The sequence below is a fragment of the Gastrolobium bilobum genome, unplaced genomic scaffold, assembly GCF_033153095.1.
Source record: "Gastrolobium bilobum isolate Gb01-03AN ecotype WA unplaced genomic scaffold, APGP_CSIRO_Gbil_v1 utg77129, whole genome shotgun sequence".
NCBI lineage: Eukaryota > Viridiplantae > Streptophyta > Magnoliopsida > Fabales > Fabaceae > Gastrolobium > Gastrolobium bilobum.
In genome coordinates, this window is record NW_026895139.1 from 30,091 (window position 1) to 55,736 (window position 25,646).

The window sequence follows — 25,646 nt, forward strand, 5'->3', positions numbered from 1 at the left end:
TCTATATGTTGATGATCTGATTTTCTTGGGTAATGATGAAGGAATGATTCAAGATTTTAAGAAGAAAATGACGAAGGAGTTCGAGATGACGGATCTTGGTCTGATGAGATACTTTCTTGGTTTGGAGGTTAGGCAAGACGAATCCGGGATCTTCGTCTCTCAAGAAGCCTATGCAAAAGGAATTTTAGAGAAGTTCAAAATGAGTGATTGCAACCCGGTTTCAACCCCCATGGAACCCGACGTTAAACTTTCAAGATATGATGGAGGAGAAAAGGTAGATCCGAGTGTTTATCGTAGTCTAGTTGGAAGTATGAGGTACTTGACGTGTACGAGGCCGGATCTGTGTCTAAGTGTTGGAATAATAAGCCGATTTATGGAAGAACCGAAGTATACTCATTGGAAGGCGGCAAAGAGAATTCTAAGATATGTGAAAAGAACAATTTCTCAAGGACTTCTTTACTCGAAGTCGGACAAGTACAAGCTGACAGGCTACTCGGATAGTGATTGGTGCGGAGATGTGGATGACAGAAAGAGCACGGCTAGCTATGTATTTTTTATGGGGAATACGGCGTTTACTTGGATATCGAAGAAGGAACCCATTGTAACTCTATCTACATGCGAAGCCGAGTACGTAGCTGCTTCGTGGTGCGTGTCCCATGTGATGGGACGTAAATTCGTTCTCATCTAAGCCCATTTTGATGGCAAAATACCATACGTTCCCTCATCTGATGAGCAACTTCAGCATGAAAATCACTTTTTTCAACATTTGTGACAAAAACACAGTGGGGGAACGAATGGTAACGTATTCCTTTAAAATATATTAAAAGGGGAACGAACTGAGACGCATTTAATGCACCTGCTCCATTCATTTAATGCTTCTGTACACTTTGCAGGTAACGTAGAGTTAAAGACTTCTAAAAAGCAAGGCGGTGCACCAACTGAGCAGCTGGAAACGTGAAGAGCAGGGAATCAAGAGTTCTCATTGGCTGAAAACAGAAGCAAAACATGGGAAGGCCTGCAAACTACGGCTAATCATCACCAAACCTTGTTCCATCCAGCAATTTGCGCAGCTTCCATACTCTGCTGCCACCGACCCGTCCCCTCATTCAAGCAACTTGCTCCAAAGGATTTACAAGCTTGCCACTTTCCTTCCATCTATAAATAAGACCACCCTCATACAAAAACATCATCGGATTCTGGAGGGATTGAAGTCCAGAAGGAAGAAGATCACCTAGTAGTAGTAGTAGTTAGTAACTTAGTTTAATTTTCGGTTGTAACTATAGTTAAGCGACAACCCCTTTTCTCTTCTCTGTAAACAACCATCAAGACTCCTCACGAGCAAATACCCATCTTTCTCCATTTTCTGTTTCTTTTTGTAAACTGTCTTTTAAATTAATATAAGTGTTTTTCTCTTCGTTCCAATCGTTATCTCTTGACTGAATCTCGGGTTTATGTGATCTCAGTTGAGAATAATTATGTTTAAACTATCAGTCATGAGCTGAACTATCTGTGGAACGGGTAAACTGTGAAACTCTTAAAGAAATGTTTTCAAAACTCTTGACCGAAGCTTTTTGTATTTCTTTGGCTAAGTAAGCTATATTCATTGTGCGTCAATGGAAATTGGGTACATACTGAGAAAGGAACTTCCATAAGGAAGGGATTTCAGACAGCTTAGCCATTGGGGGAAGGTAGATGTCATGGCAAAAATGCTACTGGTCACCTTAGGAATAAGGGGCCAACTCGTCCATTTTAAGGTTCTGAACTAAGTACCTGTTGGAGCCAAGGGAGCCATAGGAATATGGAAACTTGTGAGCCACTAGACCATGAGCTAAGGAATCAGAGTTGGCAGGCAAAGAAACTGGGACAAAGCCAAAATGTGCTAAGTCTTTAGCAGAGAAAACAGCCCCTTTAATAGTGAAGCAGTGAATCCGTTCATTCTGTTAAACTGTTTTAACCACCAACCTGTTGTCTCTGGATTATAGTTATTTCTGTTTTAGTAGTTTTATTTTATTTCATTTAGTACTTATAAAAACTCCAATGATTGTTATCTCACTTTCTTTTAAACAGGAAGGATCACATACATAACGCAGCGAGCAAATGTTTGCCATCAGATTGAATCTATTGTTCCTGAGGAACGTTGTCAAGACAGTAGGGAACGTTTGACCCGACAGTTCATTTACTAACTTTTCTTCTTATTTTCACTCTTTATAAACAGTGATAAAACAATAATTAGCACTCTATCCTCGTGGGAACGATAATTTGGGCATTAATACTCCCTTTATTACTTGATGCGTGCACTTGCGCACTTGGGTTGGAACTAAGGGACGAATCTGTGTTCTGCAAGAACAGAGGAACGTCCCCTATCAGAACTTATATTTTCCACCATCAGCAAACCATCCAGCACCATGCAATTTGGCTGAGAAATTTATTGAGCAAGTTGGAGCAAGAGCAAGTCGGTTCAACTGAGATTCAGGTTTACAACAAATCAGCGATCGAGTTAGCAAAGAACCCGGTCAACCATGAAAGAAGCAAGCATATTGATGTCAGATTTCATTTCATCCGGGATCAGGTCAAAGAAGGAAAGGTGGAGCTCAGTCATGTGGCAAGCCGAGATCAAGTTGCAGATATTTTCACGAAACCCCTGCCGACGTTGTTGTTTGAGAATTGCAAGAAGAAGATTGGAATGAAGGACGGTAGAGATATTAAAGTTTAAGGGGGAGTTTTGTTGGGTTTAAACTTTAATAAATAAAGTAATTAAAAATAGGAAATGAAGGGTTTATGTTATGAAGAGGTGTGTCCCTAGGAATTTGTTAGTGGACAATTAATATGCTTAGAGTTACTAGGTACCCTTTTAATTCTTTTAGTCATTTGCTATTAAATAGCACTATGTAAACCATTTCAAATTGGACTTGACATATACAGTAATAGAAAGAGGTATTGATCAGAGAAAAAGAATTCCTCGTGTGTAAAACTTGTGTGTTTGGGTGTTTGAGAGAAACACCATTAGAGGACCTGTGAATTACACTAAGAACCTTAGGATGACTAGAAAGCATAATGAAGATTTGCTTAAACAAATTACATCACTTAGTAAGAAGATTGATGACTTGAAAAATGAAAATGAAAATGAAACTTTGAAACTAATTGATGCTAGTGCTACATGCTTAATTTGTTTATCTAGAGCTAATAGTGCTTTTTCCTCCTCTATTTCTTGCACTACTTGTAAAAAATTCAAGGATGAAATAAAGAGGTTAAATGATGATATAGAGAAATTTACATGTGCTAGGAAAAATTTAAATGTTATACTTGGTAATCAAAGAGCTACACATGTCACCTATGGTCTAGGCTATGAAAAGAGTAAGATACATCATACTCATGCTAAAAAGACCTCACATGTGCAATATCAATATATGTCAAGAAATCATTTTGTAAAGTAACTGTTGTGGTAGAAAAAGGCATAATGTCCATCGTTCCACATCTCCTATCCAGGTTGGTCACTGGGTTTACTTGAAGCTTCATCCCAATTCTCAACTTTCAATCACCTTTAAGCTAAATCCAAAATTGGCAGCATGTCATTATGGATAGTTCCTTGTCACTAAGCAGATTGGTGCTGTAGCATTTCAAGTTCAACTCCCTCCGGTAGCTAGAGTACATCCTGTGTTTCATGTGTCTCAGTTAAAATGAGCAGTGGATCCATTTTTGCCAGAGGGTTTGCAGCTTGAATCAGCATTATATGTTCCAGCAATGATTTTGAGGAAACGAATTGTTGTGCAACAATAGGCTCCTGTTGATCAGATTCTCCTTCAGTGGCAGCAACGCCCCCTGATATGCGTTCAGCATATAAGGAAATCTAAGCCAAAAAGAAAAAGAATGTTGATTAAATCTTAAGCAAAAAGGGCAATAATCACCGTTGATCTGTCAAAATCTTAATCAGAGATTGCATACTGATTTTGTGTTGATTTCGTAGGAAAAAATGAAAAAATTGGAGCTAAAGAGGAAAAGTTAAACTGAAGGCCCCACGCTCACAGCGTGGTCACAGCGTGGATATGACGCTCATAGCGTGAAGGGAGCCTTTCAGGCAGAAGCTACCACGCTACTGGCGTGGGAACCACGCGAGTAGCGCCAGAGATCAAATTCAGGCAGAAGCTACCACGCTAGTAGCGCCAGACCCTCAAAAAGCCCACGCTTGCAGCGTGGTCCAAGATTATGAAGAAAACTCCCAAGCTCACAACGTGGGAACCACGCTAGTAGCGTGGGAGGTGCGGACAATCAGCATTAAATCCTTTTCAAATCAGAGACAAGATTACAGTGAGATGCGGAAAAGATTAGATCAAGCTTCTCCACCAGGTCAAAGACTCTATAAATAGAGACTCAGACCTCAAGAGAAAAACAACACTTTTGCACGGGAGAAATTGCGAGCAATAGGAATCAGAGCGAGCTTTCGGTGCCTGAAGAATCAAGATTTCTTCTTCCATTCTTTCCGGTTAATTTTCGTTTTATGAATTCTTTTGAATATCTTGTTTTGTCAGACATGAATATGTCTGGCTAGTCTTTTATATTGTGGTAAGGGTCACAACCCTTGGTGTGAACCCCTTGTATTTTGGTTAAGTTTATGGTTAATTATTCAATTCAATTTATTTTACTCTGTTCTTCATCAATAATTCTTTTAGAATTCGCGACTCTATTAGGATTGCGAGGGTTAGGGTTTTCAATAGGAATATTGGGATTCTAGTTCCTGACAAAGGGTAAGATAAATGTTCATGTATGCACTAGGGATAGGCTATATGAACTGCAAATGTGGAAAATTCACTGGGCTAAAAGATTAACTTGAAATAGGATTTCTACGGGATTAGGATTCTAATAGGGTTAATAAGGTTAAGATCACTAAGGTATTAGAGCTTAACTAATTAATTATAGATGGTGAATTGTTTGATCAATTGGGTAATTAAATATAAATATTAATCAAGATTACAAGGTGGGGATCGGAAAGGTGTTGGAGTCCTTTACTGCAATAGTTTTTCTTTATATTTTTCTCAAACTCTCAATCTTTTACTTTAAGCTCTCAAACTTCTTTTTGAATTGTTTACGAAATATTAAATAGTTCACAATTGTCACAACACAATTACTTCACAAATCAACTTTTGTTGATCCAATTAAGAAAGGAATAGTTAAAATTAAATCTGGTGCCTCAATCCTCGTGGGACGATATTCTTACTCACTTTGTATTACTTGGTACGATCGGTGCACTTGCCGATTTTACGCAACACCCTCATTGAAGAGGCAACTTGAGAAGAAGTTGCAACCATTAAACAACAATTTCCAGACTTCAACCTTGGGAAAAATGGTTGTTTCCCTAGGGGGAGGTATTGTTACAGAATTAGAGGATGTAGTTCCTAAGAAAAGCTATCTGGTTGTTTGGAGAGCTTATTGTTTAAAGTTATGGAAGGTAATTAGTTAGAAAGAAGGATAATAGTTGGGTTTTTTTGTATAAAATAGACTTGTGTGTGATTCGAAAGGGTTGTTGAGTATTTTGTCAGTCTCATAAGGAGAGTCCAATTGTGAAGAGAATATTTCCCTTATTGAAGAGCTAGTCTTTTGTAACATTCCCGTTCCTTTTTCAAAATCAATAAACATACTCTGTTTCTAAAATTCTTTCTTCTGTTGCTATGATTTTATTATTATGAATTCTTTTAGCTGTAACATAGGTAAGAATTCTACTTTTCATTCAAGGACTAAGCATATTAATGTTAGGTATCCCTAGATACAAGATGTGTAAAATTCTAAATTGTTGGAATTAGAGAAGATTCATACCGATGATAATGGTGCTGAAATGATGACAACAACATTGTTAAGAAAGAAGCTTGAAACATGTTGCTTGATTGCTGGAATGGTGATGGCCTACATCTAGTTGCGGAGGGGGAGATTTTTTTGATTGATCTCTTCTATTGAGGCTTAAGCCTAACTTTACTTTCACCCTAATTAGGGTTGCCAATAGGGTGAGAGAATTAAGAGGGAATATTTGGCAAAATTGAAGAAGAAAGAGAGGGTAGCAACTTTTTTTCTAGCATTGAGCAATTTTCATCAAATGAGAGATTGGAAGGTCAAACGACGTCCGACTGAATTGAAATTTTTTCGAGAGATTCCTTACTCATAGTTCTTCAAATAGTGGAATATGCAACCTGAGTTCTACAGAAATCGCAAAATGTTCGTGAGTAGAGGTTATTTCTTATGACTTTTTTTGAACTCTTCTTTTCATGTTTTTCATCTTGTTGATGTCTTTGGGCCATTGTGGGTGAACTTGTGATATTGTGGAAGAGTTGTATATGTTCATCTATTGGTTGTAAGACTCTTTGTGCCTCTATTTTTGTAGTGAAAATTTTAAAGTCTCGTAGATTCTTTTAACTCTCTTACATTGAGGAGTTTTTTTGCCATATTAATTTTGGTGTTTTACATTTCAATTCTACTATGATTTTTGCTTCTGCATGTGTTGTTATACTAGTATTGGGTTCCTTTCAGATTGTTATTCTAGGAGAAGTTTCATTGCTTCCACTGCTAGTTTTTATCACCATATCGGTTAGGAATGGACTAAGTAAGGAACATATAAATGAAAGGACTCATAAGTCCAATGCAATAAGATTTTGGATTTAGATATGGCGTTAAATCCACTTATTGTGGTATGGATCGCACATTTGTCTACCCTCAAAAAACTATAAACCACAAGTCACTCCCAGTAGTAAGGTAACACCAGAACGCAGAATTGTCTCGTGAATCTGTAGTTGATGAGTGATACTGTAATAGATTTGTTTTGCAATAAGGAGGGAAGAATCTTTGTTTCAACAAACCCTTTATATTATACCAAGTTCTTAGCCCCAAGGTTGTTGAATCGCAATACGTATCGTGTATCGTTCGACCAATTTTTTGTATCGTGAATCGTATCGAAACGTAAGATATATAAACATAATAAAAAGTAATTTTAAAATATATAATATAATTAATATCATATAAATCAAACTTTCAAAAAGTATACAATAAGCAAAATACACAAGTAACTAAAATGAAAACCAGTTATTCTCCTACTCATCAATCATTAAGACTAATATTATCATTGTTATCATTATCAGCATCTATCAGTGACATAACTTATCCATCATCCTCTTCATTAGGGTAGTCATTTGCCTTATCTCCCATTTCTTGTTTAACAATCTAAGGCCATTTTCCCTTATCAGCCTTTGTGGTTGGATTTGCTGGAAGCTTATAATCTGTAAATGGTTTTCAAAAATAAAATCTTTCTTGCTGAAAACTTTTTGACTTCGTAAAGTTAAAGCAAAGTCGGTAAAGATATTTTGAAAATGTATTTTTTTTTGCTTTTTGTTTACACAACCTTTTGTTGCTTGGAGGATGCTTATGATGATTTGAATAGAAGATTTATGCGCAGAATCAATACACATGAAGTTAAGGAGGCTTTAAAGAGGATGAAAACTAATAAAGCCTTGAGATCCGATGGTGTCCCTATTGTAAGTGTGGAAAGACCTGGGGGATGTGGCAATAAAATAGTTGACCAATCTTTTCAATAAGATTCTTCAGACAAATAAGATGCATGATGCATGGAGGAAAAGTATGATTGTGCCTATTTACAAAAACAAGGGAGATATTCATAATTGTTCTAACTATAGAGGCATTAAGCTAATGAGCCATACTATGAAGTTGTGGGAGAGAGTTATTAAACATCGCTTGAGGGGAGAGACCAAAGTTTCTGTAAATCAATTTGGATTTATGCCAGGAAGATGTACCATGGAAGCTATTTTCTTGATGCGACAATTAATGGAAAAATATCGAGAAAAGAAGAAGGACTTACATATGGTGTTCATAGATCTCGAGAAAGCATACGATAAGGTCCCAAGAAAAGTTTTATAGTGAGTTCTTGAGAAGAAAAAAGTACTATCAAAGTATGCAAAGTCAATCGTGGATATGTATGATGAGGCTATTACATGTGTGAAAGCTTGTAATGGAACATCAAGTTATTTTTCTATCACAATAGGTGTACACCAAGGTTCGGCTCTAAGTTCTTATCTCTTTGCCTTAGTTATGGATGAACTAACAAAAGATATCCAAGAGGAAGTGTCATGGTGTATGCTTTTTGCAGATGATATTGTGTTTATTGATGAGACCAAAGACGGTGTTAATAGAAAACTCGAATTATGGAGAAGCATGTTGGAGTCTAAAAGATTCACGTTAATCCGGAGCAAGACTGAGTATATGAAGTGTGAGTTTTCTCTGGTAAGAGATATAGACTAAGATCTGAAGAATCAAAGTGATGATGTGGTTGCCACGTACTCAAAGTTTATACACTTGATGATGCCACGTCAACATGGTTTTGATGATAACAAACAAACTTAAAGAAGGATGCTCAAGATCCTTGAATGAAGCAACATCCAAAAGAATTCAAGCCTATGTGAAAGCAATGCAAGTCAAGCATCAAGTCTCAAAGCATGAAGCTAAGTCCAAGATATCATTGGTACACTCAATTGGGACTTAGGAAAGATATGTAAAGGTGTATAAATTCTAGCATTGTATGAGCTCAAGTCATACATATAGTTACTAATCATAAAGTGCTTAAAAATTTTGGTTTAATAAGTCAAAAATGCATCAAAAGGCTTTTAACATAATTTAAGCACTTGAGCAGCCTTGCACAATGTAATCACACATGTTCACAATCTTAATCACTCATTTGAAGTTAAAAGAATGCATCTTTAATACTAAGCATTAAAAATGTCAAAATGAATGGTTTAATATGTCAAAATTGGTTTGGAAAGGAATTTACATGGTCTGAACACTTATAGATAGTTTCCATAACCAATTACATGTATTCCAAGTAATAGAAACCATTTTGAAAGGAAAGAAATCAAGATATCGTGCAAAAAGGGTGCTGCCATGAAATATCCGGATATTGTACTTTGAATATCCGGATATCAATATCCGGATATGGGCCCGAGAAATATCTGGATATGTACAGATCACAAAGGCTATAAACGGCTAGTTTTCATAGGAGATGTCAATATAAATACTTACATCAACAGTAATGAACAGTACATAACCATAGATCAATTATTGAATATTTATTACTTATTTTAACCAATCATTGCTCATTGATTACATACTTTGATCATTGCATACACTTGAGCTCATCTTTCATTTAAAGTTATACACTTATTAGCTCTTCAATTTGTATAATCTGTACTTTGAGAGTACTTAACCATTATTAAACACCTCTTTTTGATTTCTTGAATTGAGAGAGGAGTGAACCCTTTTCTAATTGAAAGAAAAGTGTTTGTCACCAAGAGATCGAAGTCTTGGAGAATATTGTAACGGTTTATCAAGCACCCTTAAGCTTGATAGCTAGTGAAAAAGTTTGATCGAGTGACTTCAATCTAGGCGTAGGTCACGGTGGTGGTGACCTAACCAGGATACATCTAGTTTGCAATTTTTCTAACCTTAAACTCCTCACTTTAGTCTTGAAATTGCAATTTTAGATTGTGTTCATATATTCACTTGCTTACTTTATTGATCACACACTTGCTCCTACACTTAGATTTTTCCTTGTTAAGTTATTTTATTGAAGAAACACTCTTTAAATTATCAAAAGAGGCACTTTGCGAAAAGATTTTATAAAACTCAATTCACCCCCTCTTGAGTATTGAAGCCACTTGTCCAACAAGATCTTGTGCATCTACTTGGACAAGAGGTACCCAAGAAATATGCTTTTAGATACCTGGAATCCATTTTGCAAAAAGGCATAGAGATTGATGAGGATGTAAATCATAGAATCAGAGCAGGATGAATGAAATGGTGTAGTGCTTCTGGATTTTTGTGTGACCACAAAATTCCCCTTAAGCTAAAAGAAAAATTCTATAGAATAACAGTAAGACCTGCAATGTTATATGGAGCTGAATGTTAGCCAGCGCATAGGCAACATGAACATAAAATGAGAGTAGCGGAGATGAGGATGTTAAGGTGGATGTGTGGTTATACGATGAAGGATAAGATAAGAAATGAAGATATTCGACGTAAGGTAGGAGTACTATCGGTGGCTGAAAAGATGAGAGAACATAGATTTAGATGGTTTGGGCACGTAATGAGAAGGCTCCCGTAAGAACAAAACTTTGTTACCAAGAGCTCAACACAAAGAAAGGTAGAGGTAGACCAAAACTTACTTGGGGGAAGGTAGTAAAACAAGACTTAATGGAGTGGGATATAGATTAGCGAACGGTGTGCCTTAGGACGGAATGGATAATAGCTATTAGCATGATGGAGAGTTAGACCCATTGTTATTCCTATATTCCTGATGGTCCCTTTTAGTCCTTTTCCTTTTCATCTCCCCCACTTCTTCTTTTCCCTTCTTTTCCCTTATCTCTTTTCCCCCTTCCCCATTACTTTTATATTTATATATATTATTATTATTTCTATTTTACTTCTTTTTATTTGTATCTCTTCGTACTTTTCATTTGGATTCATCTACCATCGATTGCAATTAATTTGGGATAAATGTTTTGTTGATGTTGATTTAATTATTTTCTCTATTAATACAGAATTTTCAGATTGATTTTTGAGTTTAAATCACAAATCAAATCTTTATTTCTTTTTTTGTATTAAATATTAAAAAATTTGATTTAATTTTTATATCGTATGATACATGATACGTATCGTATCATACGATATAGCATCTTATCGTTCGATACAAATAATTTTTATATCGTATGATACATGATACGTATCGTATTTTTGATACACCTTACGATACGTATCATCGTGTTTGTGAATCGTATCGTGTATCATACGATACTGATAACTATGCTTGGGCCTTATTGTGGACAAGTAAGTATTGATAAATTCCTCCATCAAACGAATGCTTCTACTTTAAACTTAAGAGTGCAAATATCATTACTTGCTTATCTAGAAATTGACTCTCTGTGAATTTATGCATTCACAAAAATATTAGGAATCTAACGAGTCTTAAGAATATCATCCTCTCTATCAGTAGGCCCAGCCCAGACATTTGCATTATGTCCTTCAAAATCTGAAGTATACCATTTAAGAAAATGATTATCACCATTAACAGGCTGGGTATCAACACATCTAATTTCCTTTACTATAGAACCACCTCACATAGTTGAATAGGGTTAAATTTCCACCAGAAGCTACATATATAGATAGTGGGATAGTTTTCATTCTACTGGGAAAACATTTTAACAGACATTTGCTGATAAATTAGAAAAAGTTTCTGGAATTCATAAAGATAACCTAATTAAGATTGAAATATAGGTCTAATACATTATGTACGGTTTTTCCTGAGACCTTTTTTTTATAGTTTCTCAGACATTATTTTGCATAATTTTTTTTCTCTCAATACTTGTTATTATGAATATCTTTGAAAAATAAGAAACGTATTGGAAAAGGAGAAACAAATTTTCGAATCAAGTGCAAATCAACTTTGGCATTATTATGATCACTACAAACATAACATTAGAGTTAAGCAAATATTAATAATTTCTTCCATAATTATGAAGTTTTCGAAATTTGTAAGATGAGAGTCAAACCTGGATATAATCTTCCCCAAACTTACTGGCGGAAAAATCTTTGGTATATTTTTGGTACCGTTCCAAAATCTTTGTGATGCTGAAGTATTTAAAACAAAATGTTATCAAATTTTATATATATATAAGTATTCTACAAAACTTTGCAATTAAATACTCAATCAGACAGAAAACTCAGTAGTCATTTTACAATTGCAGACATGTAATAATATGATGGAAACCTAAATTGTAAAAGTATAATAACTAGATATTTACTTAAATGGCTCTGAACCCATTTTTGCCCCTTTAGTTAATAACATATAAAAAAATTTATCCAAAATTTCACCATTAGATTTTGTTTTTGATCATTTACTAAAAGTACATATTGCATTGAAAAGTAAATTACTATGGAATTTCAAAATTATCCACCTATGGAATCTTGGTTCAACTACTGCAACTTAGTGCTATCTGATCCGAGATTGTTTTTAGTAGTATAGACATGAGGAATGATGAATCTGATAATAGGATTTAAAGGGCAGGGCATTACACGATGGCTTATATTTTGAACGACCTTAATACATCAATATTAACATTAACAACATATTTATCGCAAATTAATTGAAATTAATGGCAAATAAACCCAAATAAAAGTGTAAAAAGATTGAAAGAAAAAAAATCAAAAAAGGGATAAAAATAAAATAAAAAACACTAGAAATTAAAAAATAGCAATAAAAAATTAAATAAAAATAAGACAAAAAAAAAAAGAATAAATAAATAAATAAAATCAAAGAAATTAAGAAAACTTCAAAAAATCATAGGGGTTTTTTTTGAAGTTTTCCCAAATAAGAGAAAATTTCAAAAAATCCCCTGTAACTTTTCTCATAATCATTTACCCCCTTCCTAAAATTTTGAATCATTTACCCCCTGACTTAAAGTTTTTTTAACATTTACCCCCTAAGTAAATAAACAATCTACATATATTGCTCTTGTTTGTTAGGCATGTGTTTATCTGTGTGATTTTTTTTATTTGTTTCTCTTTATTTTTTTAATTATTTTTTGTTGGAAAATTCTTTTTATTAGTCTATTTTTTTTTTTGGTTGAAATTTATCAGTCTAATTTGATTTGATTTCACTTGTTTAGTAATTTCTTCTTTTATGTTTAAATATCATGGTTGTTTAGTATTAAAATAAATATTTTGTAATCATTTTTTATTCACACACATACATATCAACATCAATATAAACAACACCTTTAAACCAAGCTAATTGGAGTCGGTAGTAGATGAACCAATGATAAATAAGAGGAGATTAAAAAATAAAATAAAAATAACTAAATAAATAAATAAAATAAAAAAACTAAATAAATAAATAAAATAAAATAGAAATAAAAAATGAAAATAAAATAAAATAAAATAAAATAAGATAAAAATAACTAAATAAAATAAGATAAAAAAAATGAAAATAAAAAAAATAAAAATAAAAAATAAAAAAAACTAAATAAATAAATAAAATAAAATGAAAATGAAAATGAAAATGAAATAAAATAAATACAAAAATAAATACAAAAATAAAAATAAAAAATTGAGGAAGGGAGAAATAAGATAAAAGACAAGAAGAGGAAAAGGACTAAAAATAAACTATCTGAAACATAGGAATAACATCGGCTTTAACCTTTCACCCTGCTTATAGGTTTTCTCCATTTCGTCCTAAGGCACACCATCCGTCAATCTATATCTCACTGCATTAAGTCTTGTTTAACTACCTTTTCCCAAGTAAATTTTGATCTACCTCTACCTCTCTTTGTGTCGAGCTCTTGGTAACAAACTTTTGTTCTTACAGGAGCATCCAAGGGTCGTCTCATTACGTACCCAAACCACACCAATCTATGTTCTCTCATCTTTTCAGGTACCGGTACTACTTCTACCTTTCTTCGAATATCTTCATTTATTTTCTTATCCATCCTCGTATAACCACACATCCACCTTAACATCCTTATTTCTGTTATTCCCATTTTATGCTTGTGTTGCCTATGTCTTAGCCAACATTCAGCTTCATATAACATTGCAGGCCTTACTTTTGTTCTATAGAATTTTCCTTTTAGCTTAAGGAGAATTTTGCGGTCACACAAAAACCCAGATGCACTACGCCATTCATCCATCTTGCTCTGATTCTATAATTTACATCCTCATCAATCTCATCACTTTTTTGCAAAATTGATCCCAGGTATCTAAAAGCATCTTTCTTGGGTACCTCTTGACCAAGTAGATGCACGTGGTCTTGATCTCCATCTATTACCAGAAAAAACTCACACATCATATACTCAGTTTTGCTCCGGCTTAACGTGAAATCTTTAGACTCCAAAGTGTTTCTACACAATTCAAGTTTCCTATTAACACCGTTTTTGGTCTCATCAATAAGCACAATATCATCTGCAAAAAGCATACACCACGACACTTCCTCTTGAATATCTTTTGTTAGTTCATCCATCACTAAGGCAAAGAGATAAGGACTCTGAGCCAAATCTTGGTGTACATTTACTATAATAGTAAAATAACTTGATGTTCCATTACAAGCTTTTACACATGTAGTAGCCCCATCATACATATATTTGATTGCATTTACATACTTTGATGGTGCTTTTTTCTTTTCAAGAACCCACCATAAAACTTTTCTTAGGACCATATCGTATGCCTTCTCAAGATCTATAAACACTAAATGTAAATCTTTCTTTTTTGCTCAATATCACACACAAATATATGTGTGTGTACACATGCGTGCATGCGCATATAAACTTTAATTTATTTTAAATTAAATTAAAATTTAATTTTACAATTAAAAATAATACAATTCAATTCGATTGATTGTTTTTTATTTTCAACAACGTAGTTAAATTGTAAATATTTTAAGTTGTGTTAAGCTATTATACAAAGTAATTGTAACCTATAATTTGCATAGTGCAATATATTATTTTTGAAGGTTTGATAGGCCAGGCCAAGCCTTGCATTTTTAAAAAACAAGTCAGGCCAAAAATATAATTTGGCTTGTATCAGACTAACAAATCAATTCATGTTTGAAATAATTTACATTACCCTAGCTCATTTAACCTAAAGTCGGACTTGACCTGACTCATTTACACCCTTATTCTCGTCCAAATGTGAAAATGTTAGCAAATAGTAAATGTTAAACCCAAGGATTGGAATTTTTTCTGTTGGCTTTAGAATCATCTGTCGTTGTTCGATTTGTCATCTTGCCATAGTAGCGTTAAATAGAAATTAACCCAAGCTAATGGCTATCGATATATAAGCTACTTATGATCGAGCCATCTTTTATTTGACACACAACATATGTATGTGTAAAGAACATTGGGATACACCACCCCAAAAGCTAGCTCCAAGAGTGGGAGTGCCCGAGATCTTATAAACTCCACATTAGTTGCACATACAACCAATGTGGGAGTATATATCTCAATACGCCCCCTCACACCAGAGCACATTGGGCTTGAAGAGTGGACAATGCAACAGGCCCAGCCTACCTGTGCTAAGAAACGCCACAAGAGAAAGTGGGGGGCAGCGAGGCTCTGATACCATGTAAAGAACTTTGGGATACACCACCCCAAAAGCTAGCTCAAAGGGTGGGAGTGCCCAAGGCCTTATAAGCCTCACATTAGTTGCCCATACAACTAATGTGGGACTATATTTCTCAACACGCCCCCTCACACGAGAGCCCACTGGGCTTGAAGGGTGGACAACATACAAGCCCACCTACATGTGGAAATTCCACTACAAAGTGGGAGGCGGTGAGATTAAGAACCTTGAGGTCACCACCCCAAAAGCTAGCTCAAAAGGTGGGAGTGCCCAAGATATTATAAACTCCACATTAGTTGCACATACAACAAATGTGAGACTATATATCTCAACAGTATGCATGGTTATTAGTGATGAAATCGAATTGTTAAAAGCTTTAAGAAATAGACTAATTAATTAAGAAATACGAAAGAAATGTACAAAATAAACAGTTCATCGGCCACGTGGCGGGTCAAAGGGGTTCAACCTGTCGTGCACCCATCGGGTTAGTTTTTTTTAGTATCAAGTAATATTTTATTTGTCATGTCAAGCTTTTGTGATATCCAAAAATTTTATCTAAGTATACGTCAATAAAAGATAGAGAAGGAAACATTTTATTTATGACAAAGGTTATTTATATATAGAGACAAAGATGAGTTCCTAAAGACTCTTAGACTGAATACTAACATACATTTAGGTTTATGATTGAAAACAGTTAATGGGAGTGTGAAATAAATTAAATAATACTATAAAAATCATAAAATAAGATTTTTTTAAAATTTTTATTTTTTTATTTTTTAAACTGGTTTACCTGCCGACCCGTCATAAACAGGGCAGGTTAATATTTTCAACCCACTTTTACGAGACAGGTCAACACGACCCGCCCCGTTTTTGGCGGGTTCGTGACGTGCTGACCTCTTTACCACCTCTAGTGCTCAAATCCTTTAGGAAACGCTAGAAATCTAATATACCTATGATTTCTAACCTATGCATATATGACTCTCATACCAACTGTTAGATAAAACATAAAATGATCTAATCATGCTTTTCATAAACAAACAATTAGATCAACGAGAAAAAATATAGAGGATCAAAATATACCTCTCACCATTTTCATTTGATCAATTCATAGTTTGGGTTTCCACCGTGCTTTTGAAATTGGCTTTTTATGGTGCATCTAAACTCTTCCTCTTGCCCTTAGATAGTGTATACGTCTGAATGCAAGAGAGAGTTTAAAGATCGTGGAATGAATACACATCCATTATAACACAATATCCATCGTAGAATCAGTTATGGATATGCATTGTTAGTGGCAGTTACTAAAGGTGGTTACTGAAGATAGGGATAAGGATATGGACCACCTTAATTTGACTAAGTTTTTGGTAGTCAGACGAAGATAAAACAAAATTCAAACAAGTATTAGTACGGGTGTTAATTTTCAACATAAATCGTTGACACGACACGAATAGAAAATGAAAATATAAGATATGATATTATTGAAAAACACAAAATGGTGGTGATAAAAGTGACTAATTGTAAAAATAATTATGAAGAAAAAAAAGGTCCAAGTTAGAGAAATATCATTGAAAAACACCAAATGATGATAACAAGGTGATTAGTTATGAAAATAATAATAAAGCAACCTCATTGAGAATTATCAAATGGTAGTGACAAGATAATTAGTTGTAGAAACAATAATAAAACAATATCAGTGAAAAATACCTAAAGGAAGATGTAAAAGCATTAATAAGGAAAAATGATTCAGAAGTCGTGGTATTATCAATGTATCTATGTCTAAAGGAAGAATGCCTATAAATAGGTTAAGTTTTAGTAAAAGTTGGAGTAGAAAATTTTTGGAGAGAGTTGAAAGAAATAGAAAGATAGAGAGAGAAGGGAATATTAGGAGATTGGAAGAAAGAGCTTAGCAATTAAGAATTTCACACCAATTGACAATCTTGACTCCTACTTCGCTCAATATTTAGATGAGTGAATAGCGGGGATTATACCAAGTCCAAATTTCATTATTAAATTCTATTATAAATATTTCTATTTTAGTTTTCATTTTGTTATACAAATGTTTTATGAATGAAAAGGTACAATGTTATTTACTTAATCGTTTTTAAGGGGGGCAAGGTAACATAAAACAAAAATAGGTAGCTTACTGTTAAATCTCCAAGAGAGAGTTAATTTTGTGTTTTTTAATACTAAATTGTTGCAATATTTGACATAAAATTGTCTTGAAGCATGATAATTTGAGCTTAATATGCATGAATATGATATTAAGTGTTTTGAGATGATTATATGTTAAATTGATGGTTTTCGGTATAATTTTGATGCTGGAACAGATAATTGGCTTTGTGTTTTATTTTGTAGGTTGATGTCGCAGTAGTGCTATAGCAATGGACAATTAATGAAACACTGCGATTTGGATTCTAACAGACTAGATAAGCTGATAAGTGCAAAATTTGAATACAAATCAAAGGTATCACGAAAGATAAGGATGAGATAAGGCTATTATGAAGATAAACTCTCAACTAAACTAAAGATAACGCCTTATCCACATCCAAAACAGTCAGGAAGATCAGATTAACAAGATTTATTATCAAATTAAACTAAAAGATCGAGCTGTAGCACTAGAAATTCAAACTCAAGCCCAAACTTAGAGCCCAAGTTACCCAAGTTTATAAATATAAGTGCTCATGAAGGCATAAACATAGCGGATCACATTCAAACTTCACACTTAGTTTTCCCCCCACTAATCGAGAGATAGTGGAGGGGTTCAAGCTCGAGAGGGAAGAACCCCTAGAGAGAGTGATTCTCGAAGGAAGGCGAGCTTCTGGAGCATTACTGGAGCAAGGCTATGGCCAAAGTCTTAGGTAACATGTTTTAGTTTACTTTTCTATTTCTCCACGAATTCTTACTTCTTTTCCTCTGTTGTTTTTTATTCTATCATGAGCTAAATTGCTCCTTAGGTTGGGTGATAAAGTACTGATAAACCCATAGTTTATAATGTTTTTAAAGACTAAAATCACTTTTTCCCCACTAAAATCACTTTTATATCTAGTCAAAAGCATGAAAACTTGGAGTTATTTGGCTAAAAAGCATGGAGTTTGAATTATTGACTTATGTGAATGATTTTGTCTTGTTTTCCAGACAATTGAGTTGAATTGTAGCAATGGTTAAGCTTGAAGAACTTAAAGCAATAAATGAAGAGCAGCCATTTAGTGAAAATCTCTCTAAAACTGTATTTCGGCCAATTTTTCGTATCCAAGATGATGGATTTAGATCTCGTGTTCTTCATAGAAGTTGTAGATCTCTTTTTTATCTTTTCAACGAGACCAAGATCATATCAATTGGACGAGTATAGCTCAAGTTATGGCCAAAATACAAAACCACATTTTTGTTATTAAAATAGAACATTTTACGCGTTTTAAAGCGCTCCAGCCCGTTTTGTTGGGTTATTCAAATGTGACGAGTCTCACATTGGTTGATAATGGGCTAAGTGAAATGCATATAAGTGGATGGACCCATGAACCCAATGCCTTAAGATTTTGAGTTGAAACATGGTATTGGACCCACTTAATGTGGTTCGCCTAGCTTAGTCCATTGGTGGTGGTCCCCCGCCACGGGCTCCTCCGGAACCAGCCTGACAGTGGTATCAGAGCCGGGTTGTGCTCAGTCTAGCCAGGTATTTGGCTAGGAGGCGGGTTGAGTACTTTGAGCCTGGGAACTCAATTGAGAGGGAGATTGTTAGGTTATTCAAGTGTGATGAGTCTCACATGGGTTGGTAATGGGCTAAGTGAAGCGAATATAAGTGAATGAATCCATGAACCCAATGCCTTAAGGTTTTGAGTTGAGGCATGGTGTCGAACCCACTTGGTGTGGTTCGCCTAGCTTAGCCCATTGGTGGTAGTCCCCCGCCACGGGCTCCTCCAGAACCCACATGACAGGTTAAAAAGTGTATCTTTATTGGGAACAAGGATGGCATCAAAGAGTACAAGATATGGAATCCTGATACTCGAAGTATAACTTATAGCAGAGACGTTGTGTTCAGGGCATCTAGGCCGAATGAGATTTTTCCAAAAGCTCCTAAAGAGCCACATACTGTGGAGTTAGATGTGGGTTTGAAAGAGGATGCAGTAAATTCATAGGTTGGTGTTGAAAGTTCAAATTCTGAAGCTGCTGAACATAATGAGGTTCAAGATGAAGATTCTGAAACTGAGGCTGAAGTTGAAGCACCAATGCCGAGAAGGTCCACAAGGGAAAGAAAACCATCTTAGAGGTATACACCGGAAAACTATATTCCATGTGCTAGTGATAATAGTTGTGCCCTAAATATTATAGGTGATGATCCAATCACTATAAGACAAGCTATGAACTCGGAGAATGCCAAATAGTGGTAGGAAGCAATAAAAGATGACATAAAGTCTCTGATGAAAAATCAAACTTGGAGTTTGGAGAAACTATTGCAGACCGAAAGACGTTAGTTGCAAGTGGGGTGTTTAAGAAAAAGGTTGGTGCCAATGGGGAGATTCAGCGCTACAAGGCTCGGTTGGTTGCGAAGGGATATTCACAGACAGAAGGGGTTGATTATGGTGAGGTGTTTTCACCTGTTGTAAAATTAAATTTCATAAGGCTGGTTTTGTTTATAGCAGCTGCATATGACCTAGAGGCGGAGCAGTTGGATGTGAAGATGACTTTCCTTCATGGTGATTTGGAGGAGGTTATTTACGTGAAGCAACTAGAGGGGTTCATAGTAAGAGGCAAAAAGGATCTAGTTTGCAAGCTGAATAAATCTCTGCATGACCTAAAGCAGTTCCCCAGGATGCGGTACATGAAGTTCGACACTTATGTGGTGAAGCTTGGCTTTGACCGCTGTGATGCTAATCACTGTATTCATGTGAAAAGATTAGAAAGTGACTTTGTTATTATAACTTTGTATGTTGACGACATGTTACTCATTGGAAACAGTTTGAAGATGATCATCACTGTGAAAGGACTGCTGGCAAAGCAGTTTGAAATTAAAGATCTAGGCGCTGCAAATATGATGTTGGGTATGCAAATTAAGAGGGAGCGTGACAAAGGAAGATTATGGTTGAGTTAGCAGAAGTATATAGAGGATGTTCTGAAGAAATTCAAGATGATTGACTACAAACCTGTTTTGACTCCTATGTCTATTGGTTCTAAGTTATCGGCTTACCAGTGTCCCAAGACTGAAGAAGAAGAGGAGGAGATGGCGTCAGTTCCTTATGCTAGTGCAGTTAGGAGTCTGATGTATGCCATGATTTGTACTCGGCCTGATATCGCTCAAGCAGTGGGAGTATTGAGCAGGTATATGTCCAAGCCAGGAAAAAAGCATTGGAAGGCGGTGAAGCGTGTGTTGTGTTCCACTATCTTCATGGTACGTCTAACCTTGGGTTATGCTATGAAGGCATGAAGGGCTCAAGGGGACAGGCATTATTAGAGCTGAGATACTTTGTAGATGCTGATTGGGGAGGTGACATTGATAGTAGAAGATCTACAAGTGGATATATTATTTCCTCATTCGGTGGAGCTATCACTTGGATGAGTAAAAGACAGAGCACTGCTACTTTATCTACCATAAAGGTTGAGCACATGGCCTTGACACATACTGTTAAAAAAGCTATTTGGTTGCAGAGATTGTGCAAAGAGCTTGGCTTTGCACAAGGAGAGATGATCGTTGGGTGTGACAGTCAAGGCGCTATTTTCTTGGCTAAGAACCCAGGTTTCCATGCGAGGACTAAGCATATCGGAATACAGTACCATTTCATCAGAGAAAAGATTGAATACAAGGTTGTATTGCTGGAAAAGGTTAACATAAAGGTCAACAGTGTTGATTTTCTGACCAAGGCAGTGACTTCAGAGAAGTTTGAATGGTGTACAGAGCGCATTGGGATTGAAGAAACATACGAAGCATTCACCAAGTGGGAGAATGTTGGGTATGACTCATATTGCGCATGCTGATGAGAGCCCTTGTTGTCGGGGTCAGAAGAAAGGCAACTGGGGTCCCGAGTGACTAGTAACGAGTGGCAATGAGGTGAATATAGTACAGAGAAACTAAACGTAGCCTACATTGGGTGAACCAGGATAATTCACAGTGTCAATTCTCTCTTTCTTTCTCTTTTCGCTTGCGATTTGTGTGTGATTGTCGATTTCCAACACGTTTGATTCCCAGTTGTGACCCAATTAAGGCCCATTACGTGGTTTTCACCTAAAACAAGGATTCCTACACCTATTTAAACTATTCTTCATGAATCTTTGACAAAACTTGACACCGGGAGGGTATTTTTCATCGGAGGAGCGAGTCTTTCATGCTTTGAGAGTCAGGATTACGCTGGAAACATTAAAAATTCACCGTGTCATCACATTAATAGAGTTTGGGAAATATTTCTTGTTTTCGTGTGTTCTTGATTCCACCATGTTAGGCTATATTTTCTTTGTAGTTAGGGCTTTATGGAATTCAATTGAATCTTTATGTTTCTGGATTAATCTTTAATATAACTTTCCCTTTTTATATTGAATGAATGTGTCTTTCCTTAATGCCTTCTATGAGTTGTTCTTGTATATTGAAATAGGATTCGTATATGACAATAGGGATGGTTGTATATGAATTTGGTTTGACTCATTCATCATCAAGTTGTATGACTTTAGGAATAGACATATGCATTGGGTTTTATGATTCTTGATATTAATGCTTAAATCTTTTTTAGAAACACTAAGGAATTAGGGTTCTCTTAAGGGAGTAAAGGGTTAGAATGTCAAGGGATTGCGTTTTAACTAATTTAGAGGAATTGATGGGTAATATAAAAAGGGCGATTAATTAAGGTTTTAATTCAGAACATAAAGGGGAGATTGGGGGAAATCGAAATCCTAACTACATTTCTTGATTGACAAGTAATCCAAATTTTACCTTCTTGCCTTGTTATTTAGTTTGGTTTTCGTACAATATTTGTGATCAAATTTCATTCAACTCTCTTAATTGATTGTCCAACTTAAGCATAAATAGCGAATTAGTGATTGAAATTTTAATCCTCGTGGTAACGATCTTGTACTCACTACTCAATGTACTTTATTACTTTTACGATCGGTGCACTTGCCGAAGTTGTAACACTGTAATAGGTGTCTAAACTTTGTTTTATGAATGTTTAATTAGTTATTCAACGAATTTGCTTATTCTTATTCATGTGTGCATATCAAGAGATGCATATATAATATAGAGAAGGCTAGGGCCTGGAGATTTCTGAATCCAGACCCTTGTTAATTGTGTGGATCGATTAGATAAAAAGAAAGTAACTTAATTGGGTTAATTAGGTGAAAAGAAAGTAACTTAATTAAGTTATGGGTAGAGAGATTATTCACACCACGTAACCTTAGAACTTGAACTTAATAAATTCACTAATTAATTTAGCCATAGAAATGTGGTAATTAGTTATTGGATAGATATGTTAGGTTGGCGAGAGTCCCAACATACATTAGTGTTCAGTTACTAATTAAGCATTGATAGAGCATAGTTATAACATCGCTACAGGATTGCTGCATCAGGAAAATTGAACCTAAATTGTTTCACATGCATCACTTCAATCAATTAGTTTAGTTTGCTATTTTCGGGAGACAATTAATTAGTTTACTTTAATTGTCTCTTATTTTACAAAACCACCCATAAAGATTATTCCTTTTCAAATTTCTTTGCTTGAGTAATCTGGCTTTAGAAATCATCTCCGCAGGAACGATACTTGACTCACACATCCCCTTAATACTTGTGACATATGCACTTGCATATTTGTGTGATTATTATTTTGATTGCGAATTGCACAACACTTACTTTGTTTAATGGTTTTTATAACATTTATATTGGTTATGGTAATATTTGATAAATATCTTGATTTATATGGTATTGAGAAATGCTATGAAAGTATATTACGGATTTTGTGAATTTTATATAATTTTGTGTTTGAATACTTGAGAAACATTGCAATATTAATGAATTGATTTATGAAATTGAGATATGTCTATAGTTGATTTAGCCTTAAGAAATGTATATACTATGATTTATGTTTTTGAGATATGCTATGTTTTCAAGTCCCGCATGGTATAGTTATCATTATTTGCTCACTGGATTGCATTGCAACTCATCCAAATTATGGTTTTATATTTTCAGATAAAGACAAAGAGATAACTTTTGAGTCCACTCATCTATATTGATCAAGCAAATTTTATTGCTAACCAATGGTGAGCCTAAACTTTGTTCATGTAGACAAAAGTTTAAGTAATAAGTTATTGGGAAAAGTGTTTGTCCTTTTAAATGACACAACTTATGTCATTTCACTCTCACAAAGAGGTGGGACCCACACCTTTATATTTTTTTGTCCATTCTCTTTCTTCATTTATCTATCTTTTTCTCTCACTTAAAATGACACAACTTTACATCCTTTAAAATGATACACATTTTACCCTAAGTTATTATTATGCACTTTGAATGCTTATTAAGTTGTAGTTACTTCATTATTTTTGGAAGCAGTTGTAAACTTGATAAATCTTATATTTTATTATAATTTAAGTTATTGTTGTTAAAAAATTTCGTTGTGCTAGTTAGGCTTAATGATATATAGTCAGTGTTTTAAAACTCGGATTGGTCATCGAACCGGTCGAGGTACTGGGTCACTGGATCACTGGTTCAACCGGGTTGAACCGGATTTACTGTTCACGTATTAAAAATATAAAAATATTACTTATATTAATAAAAATTCACATAAGAAAACTATCAATGAGCTTCAAAAAATAAATTGATTTTCAATGATAGCAAATATTATATACTTGTAAGCTTCTAGCTCTAGACCATATCCTAATATTGGATTAAAATTGTAATATAAGTTAAATGCACCTTTTGTGCTTGACATGATACGGATAAATTAAATCATGATAACAAATAGTATGCATGAAATATACACTAAGAAAAAAGTGTCACCGTTATCATGATAACAAATAGTATGCATGAAATATACACTAAAAAAGATGTCCACCTTTGAGATGAGATCATGAGACCATCAGTGTTTATCATCACTTAACTTCATGAGATCATTATAAGATGCAACTAAATTACATAAACGAACTGCACTAATCTAAAATACCTTATTATTTTCACCTTACTTTTAATCATATTATCATAAAATATGAATATGATTTAATTCAAGGGTTCTTAACAACAATAAAAAAAAATTAACAAAAAAAATAAGAATAACCGGTCTAACCCGGGTCAACCGGGTCACCTGGTCGCCGGGTTTCGGCCGGGTCAACCGATCCAATCCGGGTTGACTGCAGAAGCGATCCAACTACCCACTCAAACCAGGTAACCCACCGGGTCACCGAGTCAACCCGGCCGGTCCGAGTCAGGTTTTAAAACACTTTATATAGTCCGTACGCCAGTTATGACTTGAAATTCTGGTCATGCAATCTCAAGTGAAATCTTCAATTATTGTTTATGTACTGGATTAGAGAGCACTAGAAGAACCCCACAGTGGAAGCCATATATACGAGTACATTTTTAATGCTAGGGATGTATCTACTACTTTACTAAAAAATATATATATATATGAAAAGAAATAACCATAAAAATGAAAAATAATGTAAATGAACATATTTGATAAAAAATATATAAATAGTTGATACTCCCGTAGAAAAACAAAGATTACCCATGGAACCAGCCAGAAAACGCATTGATCGTACAATAGCTAGTCTCTAGAAAAGCAGGTTATAGTACCCTTTTTTTCCATATCATATCTATCAGACTATTTTTTTCTTTTCTTGTTTTTTGAGATATTTTAATAAATACGTCGCTTTGCGATTAGTCTGATTCGGAATAGATTTTGAGATTAAGTCTTTAAACTTCTCCTAAAATAACAATGGAGAAAATCAAACACATACTCTCGCTCTTAGCTGTTCAATTCCCTAAGATCAATTGAGGTATCAATATTATTTATCAATATTATTATTGGACTACTTCTTAAGCAAAGCAATAAAGTATTGAAGAGCTAATGGAGAGTCAAGGACAACGTACTCAGAACTTGAGAATTCATAGAGCCTTCCTTTCTGTGAGAAGATTATCACGGCTACTTGGGCGTCACAAAGAACAGATAGCTCGGAAGCTTTCTTCAGAAGACCACCTCGACGCTTTGAAAAGGTAACTTGACGGCTGCTTTCTTTCTCAATTTTTTTCATTTGAATCTTTCCCCTACCCATCTCCTATACATAAAAGTCAACAAAACGTTTTTTTTTTAAAAAAAAAAAAAGAAAAAAAAAAGGAGAAAGGTTAAAATTTTAGTCAAGCCCTAGATGGAACAAAAACAAAGAAGCACTGATACTACGAGAGGAACAAAAACAAAAATAAAGGGTACGAAACAAAATATTACCAGAAATTAGCAAGAAACGCTTCCTTTGTGCTCTATCTAAAGCTAGAAGTACTGTAAGATTTTGAAACAAACAGTTAGCCCATAATCTAG

General features: G+C 34.7%; 1 protein-coding gene across 2 annotated transcripts in view; it reads right to left on the reverse strand.

The window, feature by feature from the left end:
• LOC133292592 (MADS-box protein AGL42-like) overlaps nt 1-25,646 on the reverse strand; it is a 37,617-nt gene that overhangs the window by 11,757 nt on the left and 214 nt on the right. The window contains exons 2-5 of one of the 2 annotated variants that reach the window (XM_061491117.1): nt 25,557-25,607; nt 25,205-25,389; nt 11,592-11,670; nt 3,501-3,847 (exon numbers count right to left, since the gene is read on the reverse strand). In XM_061491117.1, coding sequence (XP_061347101.1) covers nt 3,641-3,847; nt 11,592-11,670; nt 25,205-25,386 — 468 coding nt within the window. In that variant the 5' untranslated portion in view covers nt 25,387-25,389; nt 25,557-25,607 and the 3' untranslated portion in view covers nt 3,501-3,640. Of the gene's footprint in view, nt 1-3,500; nt 3,848-11,591; nt 11,671-25,204; nt 25,390-25,556; nt 25,608-25,646 lie in introns of those variants that run through there. The other variant, XM_061491043.1, reaches the window with a different exon arrangement.